A 17,233-nucleotide genomic window follows, 5' to 3' on the forward strand; every position below is an offset into this window, starting at 1 on the left:
GGATATGAGGTCTCAAGAGCAGGGGAATAGTAGTAGTATTGCGAGAACAATGCGTCGCGGAAATCGGTACAGGTAGTGGTATATGGAAAAGGAAAGGGAGATCCAGAAAACAGGGCTAGAGCAAGCCTTTTATTGTCGGCGTAGAAACAGTCTCCTTACAGAGTCTAGCGATCCTGCTTGACATCTCGTACTCTCAGTCTGTGCAATCTGTGTAAGGCACTCATTTGATGCTGGAAAGCCCTAACCGCAATTAACGAGACTGGTGGGTCTCCCCAGACTAGGTTCCCCAGACCCCAGACACTTTGAAAATTGGGGCAGGTTCCAATCAGCTGTTTTCAGCCATTGGCGCAGGTTCAGACGAGGCAAAAGCGCCTTTGTCGTCATTCCGGGCCTTGTCGCGCCGTGTAGACCGGCTATGCACCGGTGCGTGTGCAATCTCAATCTTTCGGCCGGGTTACCCCTCACGCCCACTGTAAGTCAACTTTGAAGGGATAGGTACTTGAAAGGTCTCAAACTTCTAGACTACATTGAATTTCCATTTGTGCCTTACATACAAAACTCGTCGGATCGGACAAGATATATCTGAAACACCTGAAAGATGCAGATAGCTATCGTCCACGCTCCGATTGAGTTACTTCTCGTACCTGGACTCGTTGATCATTGTTCATTGTTTCGTCTCGGACTAAACTCCGTTGTGGGTCTGCTCAACATGATATTTTGGAGAGTGCTCGTGTCCTACACGTAGCGTGCTGCGGCATCGACATGGCCCGTCACGGCGTATTCTTCGTTGTTGTCTCTGTCAATCACAATGTTCCTAAACCGACTAGCATCCAGCTTACCGGGCGAAGCCAGTATCTAGATTTGCTTGATGAGACGGCACAAGGATAACATGAAGCTCTGATTATTCTTCTTGCGTCCTTTCGGATCCGCTGTGCGGGTAACAATCACCTCAATGTCTAGTCCTTTTGAAGAGGAAATCTCGGAGGATGGTAGCTGTTCATCAGCTTCGACTCGGAGGAGCAAAACTGTGTATGTTTATGTAGCTACAATCTATTCATGCAACACTTGCCCCAGGAGTGCTCATTCCTCGAATGTAGGTGTTTTCTCTGTCGAAGACGCAAGGTCAAATGCGATCGGCGAAAACCAAGCTGCAGTTTCTGTGTCAAGAACAACACTCAATGCCAGTATGTTGTAACAGAGAAAAAACGTGGTTTGCGCGCCGGTTATGTATCCCAACTTGAACGCCGATTAGAGACACTTGAAGCCGAGTTTCAAGCAATGAAGAACCACATGCAACGTACGCACTTTGGCTTTGCAGACTTAGTACAGATGTTGGTCGATCATACTGACACAGAAATTCTGAAAGAATCTCCTATAATGCCAAGCCCACCTCAGAATATGGACGAGGTGCCTGTACTGAGCCATCAACCCATTTCTCCGACATTGGCAGTACCTACCATCCAAGCTACAACAACGAACGAACCATCCCGCCCCGACTTCATAGAACTATGTCACGTATGGTTCGATAAGTTTCATCGATGGTTTCCCATTCTTCACCAAGCCTCGCTTTTGCAGACACTGCAAGATCAGTCAGTCACTATCAACTTGTCACCACATTATGAAGTTTTGAAAGCTATTGCGGCTGTGACACTTCCTCATGTCGGCTTCGTGACAACTCTGAGTCATGATCAACGACGAATCCTGTCTGCTGAATACGCGCAGAATATTGCAATCCATGCCATGGAGTTTCTGTCATTATCCTCACTCCAAGCTGTTTTGATAATCAGCGTGCTTGAGTTCGGAAATGGCAAATTATCCAAGTTCTGGAACCTAATCGCTCTTTGTAAAAGGTATAGACCTGCTTATTTTCTTTTCCCGTAGTGGAGAAGGCTCTAGTCCTCTGAGAAAATGGTTGTTGCTGAAAATTTACTCTGCCCAGAATCGCTATGCAGCTAGGTCTTCGTGATCTTGTTGTCAATCAATGCAGTAACTTCAACTGTACGTCGATGTTACCCCCACGAATGCTGCCGCTGCCGAATACGCTTATTGATCAAGAGGAGAAGACAAGAGCATACTGGATGACGGAGATACTTGACGGATCGTCAACTATGGGTGTTGCTTGGAATGTATCGCTCACTCGGCCTCCGCCTCCTATCTTACCGTCGGCGTCAACAACAACTTCCACCAACAGTACGTCGTTGCCATCTGAGCAAAATATGCCTTGGTCTGCTTTCAGTGATGAGCTTTGGACCACGATGCCCGAGTTTTACATCTCCGTCGCATCCTTCGGCGATCTGGAAACCTCCTCTAGTTTCACCTCGTATGTCAACCTCGTCGTCAACGAATTATACATTGTACATCAATTCCTCCAACAACCATTCGATCGTCGCACTGCAGCTGGGAGAGCAAAATGGCAGGCAGAATGCAAGGGCGTAGATGAAAGGCTACAAAAGTGGCGTTCATCATCGACGTTATTCAGTTCGGGGGTTAAGAGCTGCTATGATCAACATCAGCAGCGCCATAACCAGCACAGCCACTACGCCGCAATGCCCTCGAGTCATACGCCTCACACAACCGCGGCTGGATCAAATGTAGCAGTAGAAGAAAACAGGGACTTTGATCCCATCACCATCCTTGCCTTCGCTATGTACAACATGGCCATCATCGCGCTCTACCAACGCCTTGCTTTTCCTGCGAATGAAATCGAACAGCCACACGGACCTTTCTATCATGCGATACAACGATGTTTAGACGCGAGCGATGAGATAACAATGGTCGTGCGCAATGTGAACGATGCCGATCTGGAGGATATGAGTCCTCATCTTATCTTCCCTCTATTCGTAGCAGCGAGATTTTTTATCGTGCATGCTCGTATCACTGGAGTCGATGTGCCGAAGAACATCGATCTGATAATGTATAGTCTTCGGGTCTGTGGGCAGCGATGGAACCTAGCTCGTAAGTTTCTGTTCATTTTCGGCGAAGATGTTGGCATTATCGCGTGTGACTTTGAAGCCTAAGTTAGAACTAACAGAAGAAAAGGTCGGCTCGAGAAAGTCTTACGTGCGGCTCTGATAGAACGGCAGGTCACGATGATTCAATTTTCATCTCTTCCACCGCAGTTCTTTGACTTGCAGTACTCGCATTTAGACATAGACAAGGTGCTTGAAGTCTGGGCCGAAAGCCAGGGCATAAATAATTCAGCAGCAGGACTTGTGGGATGGTAGATGTCAGAGGATAACAGAATTGAAGGATATAGGAGGAGGGAACGAAGGTGTCAGATGTCAGCAAAGAAGAAAACATCGGGTGCACAAATCGACTAGCACGTATGGCATACAGCATGAAGATCGTATCGTTATAAAATAGTGCCCATTGAGGAGCTCGAAAAAAACATGAAGAGAGAAATAGAAATACTAATCAAAACACAGTCCATCCTATTTACACAATGCAACCGAACTCCTGAGCAGCGAGAAGAACTGTATCGAATCATCGCATGCTTTCACCCCATTCCGATAGAACCTGCTCATCCCGTCATTGAACCCTACGATCATCTATGAACAAATTGACCGGGACTAGAAAGAATATAAAAAAAAATGCAAGAAAAACACGTCATCACGACTGTGTCGGCGCCGCTGTCATCGAAGTAGATCGACCAGATATGTAGTCACGATTTTCGACAGTGACACTCTTAGTCATGTGGTTGACTTTGTATACGCCAACAAGGCGCGAGGCAAGTTCAAACTAGGTTGCATTAGACACCATGCAGACAATCGAATAGTGGCAGAAGCGTCACTTACCATATTGTTCCGAAGAGAAATGACGATAAATTGGGCGTTCTTAGTACGTTCCTTGATGTATGAAGCAACAATAGAAACCTGTTGGATATGAGTTAGCCATCGACATGGTTGTAAGCCAGGGGTAGTCAGTTCATCTTACATTTCGGAAATCCAAGGCGGCGTCAATCTCGTCCATGACATACAACGGTGTTGGCTTATAATGATGCAAAGCAAACACCAAGGCGAGACTGGATAGTGTCTTCTCCCCTCCGGATAAGTTGCTAATGTTCTTCCAACTCTTTTTTGGCGGCATGACAGAGAAAAGGATTCCTTCCGAGAAAGGATCCAAAGAGTCAACAAGCTCCAATTCAGCATTGCCACCCATCGTGATCATCTGGTACATCTCCTTGAGTCGTAGTGAAATCGTGCTGAAACCTTCCATGAAACCAGTCAGACGAGCAGAACGAAGGCCATCCAAGCGGGCCTTTGCAGCATCACGGGCTGTTAGTGACTCATTCAAGTCTGCAGAACGCGTTTCGTGTTCAGCAACACGGCGGCGGTACTCATCAATAACTGATAGATCAACGGATGCATTCTGTGTCTTCTCCTCCAACGCTGCAATAACTGCCTTGAGCGACTCTTTGTTCATGTCGGCCAGCTCATCAGCAGTGAATGTCTGCAGTTCCGCTGTTTCCTGAGTATCACCAAGGTCGCTGACATTCTGTATTGACAACTTCGAAAGCTTTTCCTCCCAATATCGACTGCGTTTCTGATTCTCGGTAAGGACTTTCTGGTTTTCTTCTAATTTGTTTCGCATTTCGATCTCCTGGGCCCGTGTTTCGTTCAGTTCAGCCGTCTTCTCGTCCAGCTCCTGCTTGAGGGCTTTGATCTCTCCACGTTTCGTTTCAAGTGCCTAGTCTATAGTAAGGATGTGTTCCATCTGTAAAATCAATCGAGCTTACCTCTTGAGCATCTTCCGCCTGCTGTCTTGAATCCGAAGCATCGTTTGCTTGATTCTTGACATCTTCCTCCAATCGTTCAATCTCAGCACTCAAGTGTTCACCATCCTTTTCAGCTTCCAAACGTGTCTTTTCGTGCTTCTTGATGAGCTTCTCATTCTTCGATTTCGCGACTTCGGCGTTTGATATTTCCTCAGACAGAAGATTGATCTGGGCCTTCAAGCCATCCACCTTCGCTTTCTGACTTCTTAAACGGACGCCGCCGACTTCCATGATCTTGGCTTGAAGAGATTGGATCTCTTCCTCGATGCCGGCCATGTCTTGTCGCAAATTCTCAACTTCTCCCTGAAGGACCTCGATTTGCTGATTCAAGGCCTTCGCTCGGTTTTCGTCCGTCTTGGACGGTTTATGTTCAACACTGAGCTCTTTGATACGACGCTGGGCATCTAAAAGACTTCGCTTGCCACTCTCTATCTCGATGCCAAGCTTCTGTATCTTGGTGTCCAATCTGGGGATCTCATCGGATTTGTGACGAAGCGATGTCTCCAACTGACGTTGTTTGTCCTGGAATAGTTGAAGCTTCTTCTCCATCTCATCGCGGTCGAATTCCAATTTGGAAACCTGATCCTTCGAAGTCTCGGCAACTTGTTTCGATGACATACCGCCTCTAGCGACACGCGTTCCTCCTCCGCTCATAGTACCAGACAAGTCAATGAGTTGCCCGTCGAGAGTGACGACTCTCCATCGCTTAGCGCCATAAGCAATGCGATTGGCCTGTTCAAGATCTTTGGCGACCAATGTGTTCTGCAGGACGCTGTAGAACGCTGGAGCAAACTTCGCATCCTTTGGTTTCACCAAATCGAATAATCGTGGCACACTTTCAGGCGTGAAGATCGTAGACATGTCCCGCTTGGGTAAGCGATCGAGAAGAATGAAGTTCGCTCTACCCAGATTGTTTTTCCGTAGATAATCGATGCATTGTTGGCCTGATTCCACGGTATCGACTACCATGTTCTCGAGCTGCGGGCAGGCGGTCGAAATGGCGACATCATACTTCTCTTCAATCGTTCCCAGGTTGCCTAATCTACCATGAAAGCCTTCAATACGGCCAGATTCCTTGAGTCGCATCAGACCAGACAAAACACTGCCCTTGTTTTGCGTGCTAGCAAGGCTTGCTCGAGCCTCTTCCGCCTTTTGCCGTGCGTGAGAGACATAGGAGCGAAGCTCGGGTTCCTTTTGAGATAGTTTGTTGAGGTCTTTCTTCAAGGATTCGACTTCAGCTTCGAGCTGAGTCTTCTCTTGATGCTTTGCCTCAAGTTCCGTCTCTTTCTCGGCTAAGCTTTCCTCGATCGTAGAAACCCGAACTTGAGCTTCCTCAAGTGCCTTCGCACCTGCATTACCCCGTTCATGGAGTATATCTAGTTCACTTTGAGCGACAGCGATGGAAGAAAGTTTTTCATTGACCTTGGCGTTCCATGGCTCGAGAGATTTTTGCTTCGCTGCAATCTGATCCGAGAGACCTTGTGTTTTGCCTTTCAGACTTTCTCTGATTGAGGCGAGTTCTTCCTCCTCCGACTTCATCTCATCTTCAAGCTGGACGATTTCCGCCGATTTCTTCTCAATGTCCGAAGCATGCTTCTCAACTAGACTCGCAGACTCTGATGACGCCAACCGGCTAGTCTGCAAAGTCTTGTCAAGCTTCTTTTGCTTGCCCGTCAAAAACTTTCGCTTCTCTTCGAACTTGACAGCCTCCTTATCATATTTCGCCATTTCCTTGATCATTGCTTGAGTGGTTTTTTCCATGCTTTCATATTCTTTGGTCACACGCTTGTACTTCTTTTCGATCTCCTTGATTCCAGACTCGTTGCCTTCATGCTTTTCCAATTCCATATTGAGCAGCTCCTGCATTTGCATGATGGCTTCCTCGGTGACCTTGTTGTTGTTCTCACACTCCGCAATGTAGACCTGATACAGAGCAGATTGCTTCATGGTAAGATCATTCTCGTCTCGAATGTAAGCCAGAGCCTTGTCCTTCTTATCCTCGAGTGCAGTTTTTTCGTTTTCGACATGCTGAACTCGATTGTTTTTCTCGACACAAACATCATTGAGCGTTTCAACTTCTGCCGCTGCTTCTTCGATAGGGGTCTTGTATTTCGAAGTGCCGATGATATCCTCGAGATATTCCAAAAGACCGTCTTCATGCTCATTGCCAGCCTTGGGTTTCATCTGCGCAATCGACTCAACCTCGCCCTGCAAGATAAGAAAACGCTTATGATCAAGATCGATCCCGCGATCTTTGAGGAATGTGGTGACTGTAGTGAAGTTCGTTTCCTTCTTATTCATGTAGTACTTGCTTGAATTGTTCTTGAACGCTCTCCGGGAAACCACCAATTGAGACTCGGGAACGACTTTGTGAGCGCCACCAGGGAGATCCATGATTTCCTGAAAGTGAACTTCCACTTCACAGAAGGTCAAATCGGGAAATCTGGCGGAGTTGTGAATCAGGGCGGAGATCTTTCCTTGACGCATCTTACTGGCGCGAAATCCGAACACGAAGAGGAGAGAGTCGATAACGTTAGACTTTCCGGAACCATTGGGACCGACGACAGATGAAAATGATACATGGAAGGGTCCGACGATTTGTTTGCCGGCGTAGCTTTTGAAGTTAGTGAGCACAAGGTGAGTGATTACCATACGTGCGCGCGGAGTCTTGGTCTCTTCGGCTACAGGGATACCCAAGGACCGTGACTTCAAAACAATATCCATCGGCTTTTCGAGGGTAGTCGACTGCGAATTGATGATCGAGATATGGGACTTTTGTTCTTCGGCATCGCTTTTCGTTGGGGCAGGGGATTTGTTGACAGCAGATTGCGTGATATCGGAGAGCGGGCTGCTGAACTCTCGATGGGATCGCGAGGAGGCTTCGGGCGAAGCTGAAGGAGAAGGAGTAGGAAGTGAGGACAGTTCTGCGGCTGGCGTAGCTGAATCACGGCTCTTACGGGAACTTGCAGCCCTCTTCCTCTTCTGCGCTGCGTGAACCTTCTCAGAAGGCGATTCAGGCTCATCCTGAGCTGCGATGATCGTCGCCTCCTCGTCCTCCTCCTCGCTAGCATGCTCCACGGTGTCTGTGACAATGGACGGCTCTTCATGTTCTTCATGTTCTTCCGGCTGCGGGGTGGGTTCGACAGTTTTCGGTCTCCGGCCACCACGCGTCGAGCGTTTGGGAGGCTGTGAGGGTGCTTCTGATGCTCTCCGTCGGCCGCCTCGCCTAGGGATCGGTTTCTGTGCCACGGGTGTGTATTCGTTCTCCTCATCGTCGTCTACGTTGGAGTGAGAGGGTGTGGGTGTGACATTGCCGGGATCCTCTTCTTCGGAGACGTCTTCGATGTAGGATGTTCGTCGCGAGGCCGCGCGACGCGACGGTCTACCTCTAGCTACCGAAGCCATATGAGATTTGGGTGATGGTCGATGTTAACCTGAGATGATGTCGGGAGAGAAAGATTCCCGGATGCCTTCCCACTCTTGATTTGTTTGTTTTGGTTCGCGGGTTGTTTACTCCAATCCGAAAGGGGAAAAGCGTACTTTCTTTGCCGCCCGCCCGCAAGCTCACCATTTCACCGCCTTCATGAGCTTGTTCAGTGAACATCGTTGTTGACTATATTCTTCTTGTCGCAGACTTCCATTAATCGGTGACTGGATCGCAAAATGGCATCCTGGGAAGACTTCGACGTCACCTTTCAATTCAACCGGAATTTTACATATGACAAAAAGCTCATCGATACGATCAATGGCAATCGTCGGTCATTGGAAAATCAACTCTTTATCGACCGGCTGCTTGGTTTGATGGGCGTGAAAGCAGGTATGAAAACTGTGGCAACGATCAATGGCGTCGCTAATCAAGCCCTGATGACAGTCCATGAAAGATATCCTCCCAAGTCGAATCAGCACCTCCGAGACTTGTACAAGCAGATTCTCTCATCGTCCTTTCCCAATCATCAGAAACAAGCCGTGATATATTATCTCCTCCGAGATTGTCGCGCAAACGAAGCGCTCGTTCAGTTCCTTCGACGATGTTCTATCCCAGACAAGTATCAGCTGTTCATCGACGGACTCTGGCATTTGGATCGACTTGAATTCCAGGTATTTGCGATCTAGGATCTATACGAGTCCAGTTAGTACTAATGTACTCTCCCATATGATAGCTGGCTTTGCAGTTTCTCACCGAACCTTCCCTTATCCCAACATTTCCCGACGAAATCCTCTACATATTGACCCTACCCAAGCTACCAAATCATGACGACTCGTTGGCGATAGCTTATTACTTGACGGTTYCCCCGCCACTCGAAACCGAAAAGGCCCAGTCTTCCTATTTCGAGACCCTCTGTCGCGCAAGCGTTACCGAAGCTTTCTACTTTCTACGCAACTATGATGACTCTCGCCGAAGACGGTTTCTGGAGCAGCTAGTTCTATTCGTCCACAAGAGCCCGGCCGGGAGTCTGAGGGGTCAGCGCGCGATCGAATTACTCAACTTACCGTTCGACGATAAAGAAGAGTCATGGTTCGAAGAATATCTTCTTGGTGGCAAAGTCGCAACACTTTCCGGCGCAAAAGATACCGTATTGATGCGGCGACTCGCGACTGGCAACACGCGAGATCTTCCATCGAAGGTGAGATCGCTTGGTGGACCTAAGATTGATGGCATCAATTGGGATGATCTACGACAAGGCTTTGACAAGGTTGATTCGCTCTAGCATTCAAAGCGATTGGTCCATGGTGTTTTTGGCGTTACCTACATGTTCATGGGGATCTAGGGGGGGTTTCATAAGGGCAGAGGGCTTCTTAGCGAATTGGCATAACTGTTTCAAAGTTACATATTTCATTAGGTGGACATTCTACATTAATTTAGTGGATGGAAAAGGAGTTACTCCATCGGAAATTTTGATCAGATTCTAGTCGCGATGTAGCGCAAATATGCACCGTAATAGGCACGACACGTCTCTCGCAGCTAATCCTGAATTGCAAGATAGGCAGTCTTTGTCTCTATAACGGCCTGGAAGACTTGGTAAATATAAAAGCATAAAGATCGCAGGAATATCGCCGTGCTGTTCGGTATTTTAGGTGGCCAACCAGCCAATCAACGCACCAGACACCACGTGCAGCGACAACCAAGACTTCTTGACCGCGCAACAACAACCACTCTCACTTTGATATAGAGCGATACAGTATAACGACATGCCAATTTGTTCGTACTATCAACAGGGTCGATGCAGATACGGAGGTACGTTTGTATGCAAATAATTGCTCCGCAGCCTCTTGTATCCAGAGACTAATGAACCCTTCTGACTGTCGTAGAGCGATGCAGATATGAACATCCAGGCCAGGTAACGTCTGGTGCATCGGCCAACCGTTTCGGTGTTCTCGGTTCAGCTGTTACACAAACTAGTAAGTCTTCTTTTTATATTCAGTTAGGCCTGCGAAATGGCCGCGCGAAGTAATGATTTTCCAAACGCCTCGTGGCCACAGCCAGTCAGTCCAAACTCATTTCTGACTGAGGTTGGCCAACATTTACCTTTCCTTGACCTCAATACCATCGCCTTTATCATCAATGTCTCGGTTTTCGCTCGTACTGACAAAATGTTTCATCGTCCAGGGAGCAATCAACAGCAACAGGACAAGTCCTTGAGGTACGTCCCCGAAAGAACACTGCAAAAATTTTTGACGATCTAAATATAACTGATTCATATCGTAGCTTTAACATCACACCTGAAAATATCCAACTTGACCTTACCTTAGGGAAGGAACGACCAGAATGGGTATTTTCCGCATATGGCCCGGGGAAAAATGCACCTAGACAGCTCTTCGGAGGCCCGTCTCGAGAGCAGAGCTTCGAGGAAATGCGATTGCGACATTACGAAGCCACGGCGGCTGGAAACCCCAACCAGGCTATTCAAGAAGCGCAGAAGTTACATGATGAAACTATAAACCAGATTCAAATCATCCTCAATGATCTCAATGGTGCCGTTAAATACGTACTAGATGGAGTGAATGAACACCCAAATCGCATTGATATCGTGGAAGGTAAATCGGGTGTTCCGTCATCATCCGCCAACCAGCCAGCCCCAGTCTCGTCGACTTCGGCTTTTGGACAACCAAGTGGTGGCATTGGCGGTGCGACTCAAGCTGCACCTACTCCTGCTTTTGGACAGGCATCAATGCTTGGGCAGAATCAGCCTGCTTTTGGAAAGCCTTCAGGCTTGGGAGCATCCACAGCTGGCTCTGCATTTGGTAAGCCATCAATGCTTGGAGCAGCGCAACCTACCTTTGGTAGGCCTGCATTTGGTCAGCCGTCATTCGGTCAGCCTGCCTTTGGGCAGCCTTCAGCAATGGCAGGTTCCGCGTTTTCGAACGCTGCGGCTGGCCCGTCTCCTTTTTCTGCAACTCAACCAAATCCATTAGCGGCTGGTAAATTCGGCCAACCTTCGACTTCTGCACCGTTTGGACAACCGGCCGCCAGCCAGGTGACAACGTCTCCATTCTCCCAGATTGGTAACCAATCTGCAACAACAAGTGGATTCGGCCAACCATCTTCGACCGGTGCCACATTCGGCCAGCCATCTCAAGATGTCTCACCATTTGCACAACCGCAGCAAACACCATCGCTCAATCCATTTGGCCAAACGGCAACTTCTTCGGCTACTCCGAGTGTCTTTGGCCAGCCTCCGGCGACTGCAGCATCAGTCTCAACTACAGTTACACAGCCTCAAGTGAATACTCCCGGAAAGGCACCAATAGGACCCAGACCCATCATCAAAGTCGGGCTCGGGGAACTGAACCCAATTCCCGAACTCGTGGGCGATACCGTTCGAGATCCAGGGACACAGAAATTGATAAGATGGAAAGGGCGACCAGTACAGTACGAGGGCGGGACTCCGCGCTATCTGCATCCCCATGATAACAAAACCTGGGTCCGCATTTTCTTCTACGATGGGCCGCCGGATCTCGCTACCCTCCGAGACTGCAGTGAGCAGGATGAAAACTATACGGCAGAAGTAACGGACCAATACCAATACTTTGTGCAAAATGGAATGTTCAAGGATGGCATTGTTCCGAGCGTACCGCCAAAGACAGAGTGGGTGTCCTTCGATTTTTAGTCAATAGCTCGTCATACAGGAGTTGAGTGGACTTGGCGTCTTGGGCTTTTCTTTCGGTACACAGAGCAATGCAATAGCGAATAGACTTTATTGTATGAACGTGTGCGACATGTGAAGACGTAAAAACGCCAGTTACAACATTGGACGGGAAGTTAGAGACGTACTTTAAGATAAGATAAATGTCCTATATATACATGTGATGGGGTACCTAGGCATTATTCATGAACGAAGACTAGTATATGAACCCACCCGTACCGATTAATAGCAACATCTTACAGACTGCACAAATCAATGCTTATTGTAAGTTATCAATCTACGTCTACTGATTGTGAACAGTACTTATTATATAGTTATAGTAGTTCTGTAGCCGTTACACTTCGGATTACCAATCAATTTTCGGTTCTTTGAGGGGGCAAGGTTTCCCTTGGCAAAGGTATAGCATGGATCTTACAACATCCATGGATCGATCTGGGCTGGAAAAAATCCAATCCACAAAGAAAGCACTTCAACTTTTTAATCTACATGTCGTTTCCTTGATGGAACAAAGGGAAAAGAGACTAGGTAGTGGACATTTGAACAAATGTTTACGGCAACTCTGAAAAAGCGTAAGTAGATAAGTAAACGTATATCATTATGGTAGTCTTAAGATCAACAGAAATATTTTGTCTATATGCATGGTTAAACAATGGCAGGAATAAAGGCATGAAAGGCTAGCTGCGACCAATGGAAGTGGCATATGGCCTGACAGCCAGCCCAAGATTCTAGTCTGGAGTTAGAAATCTGACTTCGTAGATTTAAAGCTTGTCAAACACTTCGACAACAGCCTGGGCAGTCGATTTGGCACTCGCAGGGTTCTGTCCAGTGACCAAGCGGCCATCGACGACATGGAAGTCGTCCCAGATACCGGCTGAGCGTTCATCTAAGTCTTGTATTAGTATCATCGATGAACTTTGATTTGGAAGCCAACTTACACTTAGCACCGAGGCGAGCAGCAAGCTCCTCTACCATTTCAGATTTCCAGCTTCTCAGGTCGTCCATAATTTTCATAGTATATTCCGCCTCGGTAGTAAAGCCAGTAATCTTCTTTCCCTTGATGATAGGCTCGCCGGTCGCTTTGTCAAGGATATTGGCAAAAATAGCGGGTCCGTGGCAGACGGAAGCGACCACACCACCATTCGCCCAGACCTGTTCGGCAATCTTCTGCAGGTTGCTTGCCTTGGGGTAATCGATCAAAGCTGCGTGCCCGGCAGATGCGTAGAAGACTCCGTATTGGGAGCCATCCACATCAGCGGCCTTGGGCATGTTGTCGAGCTTCTTGCGGAAGTCGCTGTCCTTGTCGTTCCATGTTTGGAGGTCACTGCCGTTCAGGAAGTCGGGCTGTTGAGAAAGCCAATCGGCGATATAGGTTCCGGTTTCAGAGACAAGGTCGACTTCAAATCCGGCGGCAGTCAAGACATCGTAGGGGTGGAGAGCTTCACTGATGAAAAGACCGGTAGTCTCCTTGCCGTTGAATAGAGTGGCCTGTGCCGAGGTAATGCTGATAATAGCCTTGCGAGGGAGCACCATTTTGTCTGAAGTACCTAGGTAATGAAAGATTGAGATTCCTGATAGGTGATTGTCTTTGAGTCTTGAAAGTTTGACTGCGTTGATGATGATTTAGAAGAGGCTGTTGTTGTTGTTGTTGTTGTTGTTGTTGTTGTTGTTGTTGTTGTTGTTGTTGGATAATAAACGAACTTTGAGAGGAACATCATCTTGACTTTATATGTTCATGAACAACACCATAGAATGAGACCCAACAACGGAGATTCCGAAGCATACAGACTGATGTGTATTTCATTTCTTACAGGCCCGTCACTCCGGCCCACGCGTGGATCCGAAACTCCTCAGCTCCGCAACTCCGGGGCTTCGGAAATACCTTAGTCATTGCTAGTGACTTGCCTAGCGACACTAGCGTCAGCCAATAGAGGAATAAACTGCTGGATTTACGGTGTGCCCCATCGGATCTGGGCTCGCCATTCCGAACCTTTGATCTGGCGAAAAGAAATGGGATTTTGGAATTAATCTAGATCTGGTGGATATATCCCAGCGCACGTCCCACCTATCACTTCATTTGTCATCCACCACCTCCCCACTCAGACCTTAAGAACAGGCTAACATTAATGTTGCTGGTTGACTTCAAAAAATTAGAATCTACTATCTAACCTGAAAACAATTCTTATCACGAAGCAGCGGTGGAAATGTGGCCAATCGGATATGGACCGACACGCCACACCGAGGAGTTTCACTGGATGTTGGACATGCCGCCTTCGGCGCAAGAAATGTGACGAATATCGTCCCATATGCAATACTTGCTCTGCACTCCAAATAAGTTGTCATTACAACCAGGAAAAGCCAGAATGGATGGACGGCGGTGCGAAGCAGGACGAGATGGCCAACCGACTCAAGCGTGAGGTCAAAAAAAGCCGTCGGGATCGTGATCTGGGGCATCGCCACGCAATCGTCGAACCAACCACAGACGGCAATCAAAAAAGATTTGAGCAGTTTGCTATCTCAGAGACTCAAAGAGACAGTAATGACTCACAGGAACCGCGGTCAGAGACCGCCAACACGCCACTCCAGCGTGAGCATGATTGCAAGCTCGCCAGCAAGCATTTTTCCGGAAACATGAATTTCGCGCGGTCTGACACTATTCTGCTCACGTTCCACCTCGAATATATACTACCATTCCTATTTCCATTCTATAATCCCTCTATGCTAGAAGGAGGAAGATCCTGGATCCTGGAAATGATGATTAGTAGTCCGGTTGTACGGCAGGCTACCTTGTGCCAGAGTTCCTATTTTTTCTCACTGGCGCGTGGAGTTCCCAGTGACGACTTAACCTGGGAAACGGTCTTAGCCCAGACAAGGGATGCCTTCAGCATGTTACGGCAGTCGCTACAGTTCATCCATGGTTCGAGCATTACTGAACATCTACACGGCGCTGTACGAATACTGTCAAGCATCATGCAAATACAGCGTTTTGAGGTCGCTGTTTTGAGTTTTGAAAACTGCCAGCCACACCTCAATGCCGCCTTGGCTCTGTTCAGACAACTTCTCGACAGCTGTGAGACTGTCGAACCAACTGGAAACAGGTCAAAGTTTTCTTCTGTTATCTCTCTGCTCGGGCCAGCGACGCGACTCTTGCCTTCTCAGAGTGTTTATGTTCCGAGTGCAGAACAAGCGGCCTTTCGTTTCTCGTCCGCACTCTTACTATATGATGATATCATTGCCAGCACGGTTTCCCAACAGCAGCCTAAACTCTATGAGTATCATCAATGCCTTCTCAATAGCTCGGATGGCACGGAACCGATTATTAATTTCGAGACTGTCATGGGTTGCCAGAACTGGGTGTTGCTTCACATCAGCGAAACTGCTACGCTTGACATGTGGAAACAAGGATGCCAAAGTGCCGGGAATCTCAGTATGCTAGATCTAGTTCATCGCGCAACACCGATCAAGGATTCTTTGGAAAGACAACTTACTCAGCTTGAAGAGGACATGGTAGACCCTGATTCTCGACAGCCCAGCAGCCTTCTGGAGAGGTTCACGACAGGAGACTCTCACCCAAAGACATCCTCTGCTCAGACCGCGTTGGTCACCCAAATCTGGGCACATGCGACGCTTCTATATCTGTCTGTCGTTGTCACTGGATGGCAGCCTGCCAGTATCGATGCCCGCTATCATGTTGATAAGATAATCGAGCTATTGACGTTCCGAATTTCCCCTCCAGCATTGCTTCGCGCGATTGTGTGGCCCTTCTGCGTGGCAGGCTGCCTTGCGGAACCAGTGCGGATACCTCATTTCCGCGCTATAGCAGATGCCCTACAGCCGTCAAGCATCTTTGGTACGGTACGCAAAGCATTGGAAATCATGGAGGACGTATGGCGTAATCAAGATGCAGCAGATAATTTGAGCCGCGATCTCGCTACGTGCTTTAGAAACCAAGGTGATCTCGTACTGCTTGTCTAAAGAACTAATCGTTCGTGATTCATCGATGCCTGCAAGATTAATCTGTATTGTATTGAAAGCTTCAAATTATTTATATTTACAATTCATCTCATCACCCAAAATCGGATATCGAACGAATGGTATCTTTTCGCTGTAGAAGTAACCGGCCTTCTCAGCACTGAAGGGGGCTTTCAATAAATGATTGGCGAGTTCTGGTCCGCCTTTTCATCATATCGTTTGTTATGCCATAATAGTAACAGAAAGTGTCATCACAATTCAGGGATCGTAGTGTCAGATGTTTGTATTTCACCATTGGTAACCTCAGTCAACTGGTCGATACGAGTCTTATGCAATCGCTTAGATCGGCTTTATAAATGCTAACTTCGAATTCATCTTGTAGATGAAATCTAAAACCTGAATCAGCTTCTTCGTACATGTTACTCACTCAGAATCCCTAGGTCCGTATGAGCCTTTTGACGTATTGTGCCAAATCCGGTTTCTCCTTTGGTGGCAGTGGTCATCGTGTAACCCGTGTCTGCCCTCGACTTTCCCAGCTACGACGGGACGCAGATGCTCGGAAGTCCATCGGTCTGAGCCTCAGTCAGTACCGTCGGAGGACTGGCCCTTCATCTTAAACCGAAGGTTACATTCGATATTGTGCTTGATCCCCGGTGAAAGGTCCCCGACTACAGTGTGGATCTTGTTATGGATGGATTTGTGATTTTTCACGCGGACGCGGGTCTCTCAACCGACTCGGACAATACCTGTTCGTTCACTTATGACATTGATGCTGGAGTCAACATATAACGGCATAGGAGTACTTAATTTTATACCAGGCTGGCAGCGTGCTGGGGCGACATGATGCGCTTACGTTTTTAGCAATGAGTAGCCCTCCGCAGTAGAATGAATTCAAGGCACTAATCTGCTCAATCTATTATAGGCGATACAAATACTGGGGGATTCGACTTTCCCCTTAATGCTCAAGACACACTTCCCCGAGCAATCTCCTCGCCAACACCGCAACCAAGGCGAGAGGAAGTGACAATTTGAATTTGATGGCTTTACTTTATGCATTAACGAATGGAGCTAAGGGAACCTGGGTAGGAGGAAAGAAGCCGGATTGGACCAAAGTAGGCAATACTGCTAAGGATATTGCAACTTCTATTCAAACTGTGTGTACACATTCTGCCCCTCATAGGGCGGTAGAATAGAAAACTGCCGTGTTTCAATTAAGAGCGCCAGCACGTTCGTGTTTCAATTAAGAGCGCCAGCACGTTCGACTACTTATCAGTGCTAAATATCGAAACCGCGTGGTGGGAAACTTCCAAATCCATAGAGTTCGTCTGCGACGCCTTTGACAACA

General features: G+C 47.7%; 6 protein-coding genes across 6 annotated transcripts; 4 read left to right on the forward strand and 2 right to left on the reverse strand.

The window, feature by feature from the left end:
- Nucleotides 1–2,021: 2,021 nt before the first annotated feature.
- BHQ10_009428 (uncharacterized protein) lies at nt 2,022–3,017 on the forward strand (the record flags this gene model as incomplete). Its single annotated transcript, XM_040882342.1, has 1 exon — nt 2,022–3,017. The coding sequence occupies one exon, from the start codon at nt 2,022–2,024 to the stop codon at nt 3,015–3,017; it is 996 nt and encodes a 331-aa protein (XP_040737930.1).
- Nucleotides 3,018–3,609: 592 nt separating this feature from the next.
- On the reverse strand, nt 3,610–8,378 carry BHQ10_009429 (uncharacterized protein; the record flags this gene model as incomplete). The annotated part of the gene is made up of 5 exons (XM_040882343.1): nt 3,610–3,738; nt 3,795–3,872; nt 3,934–4,686; nt 4,736–8,166; nt 8,315–8,378. The coding sequence occupies 5 exons, from the start codon at nt 8,376–8,378 to the stop codon at nt 3,610–3,612; spliced, it is 4,455 nt and encodes a 1,484-aa protein (XP_040737931.1).
- A 59-nt stretch (nt 8,379–8,437) lies between these two features.
- Nucleotides 8,438–9,483, forward strand: BHQ10_009430 (uncharacterized protein; the record flags this gene model as incomplete). Its single annotated transcript, XM_040882345.1, has 2 exons — nt 8,438–8,872; nt 8,935–9,483. 2 exons carry the CDS (start codon nt 8,438–8,440, stop codon nt 9,481–9,483), a joined length of 984 nt encoding a protein of 327 aa, XP_040737932.1.
- An 883-nt stretch (nt 9,484–10,366) lies between these two features.
- On the forward strand, nt 10,367–11,883 carry BHQ10_009431 (uncharacterized protein; the record flags this gene model as incomplete). The annotated part of the gene is made up of 2 exons (XM_040882346.1): nt 10,367–10,416; nt 10,482–11,883. The coding sequence occupies 2 exons, from the start codon at nt 10,367–10,369 to the stop codon at nt 11,881–11,883; spliced, it is 1,452 nt and encodes a 483-aa protein (XP_040737933.1).
- A 794-nt stretch (nt 11,884–12,677) lies between these two features.
- On the reverse strand, nt 12,678–13,449 carry BHQ10_009432 (uncharacterized protein; the record flags this gene model as incomplete). The annotated part of the gene is made up of 2 exons (XM_040882347.1): nt 12,678–12,802; nt 12,855–13,449. 2 exons carry the CDS (start codon nt 13,447–13,449, stop codon nt 12,678–12,680), a joined length of 720 nt encoding a protein of 239 aa, XP_040737934.1.
- An 834-nt stretch (nt 13,450–14,283) lies between these two features.
- On the forward strand, nt 14,284–15,891 carry BHQ10_009433 (uncharacterized protein; the record flags this gene model as incomplete). The annotated part of the gene is made up of 1 exon (XM_040882348.1): nt 14,284–15,891. The coding sequence occupies one exon, from the start codon at nt 14,284–14,286 to the stop codon at nt 15,889–15,891; it is 1,608 nt and encodes a 535-aa protein (XP_040737935.1).
- Between the last annotated feature and the right edge of the window lie 1,342 nt (nt 15,892–17,233).

This window comes from Talaromyces amestolkiae (assembly GCF_001896365.1).
Source record: "Talaromyces amestolkiae strain CIB chromosome Unknown scaffold24.1, whole genome shotgun sequence".
Lineage (NCBI taxonomy): Eukaryota > Fungi > Ascomycota > Eurotiomycetes > Eurotiales > Trichocomaceae > Talaromyces > Talaromyces amestolkiae.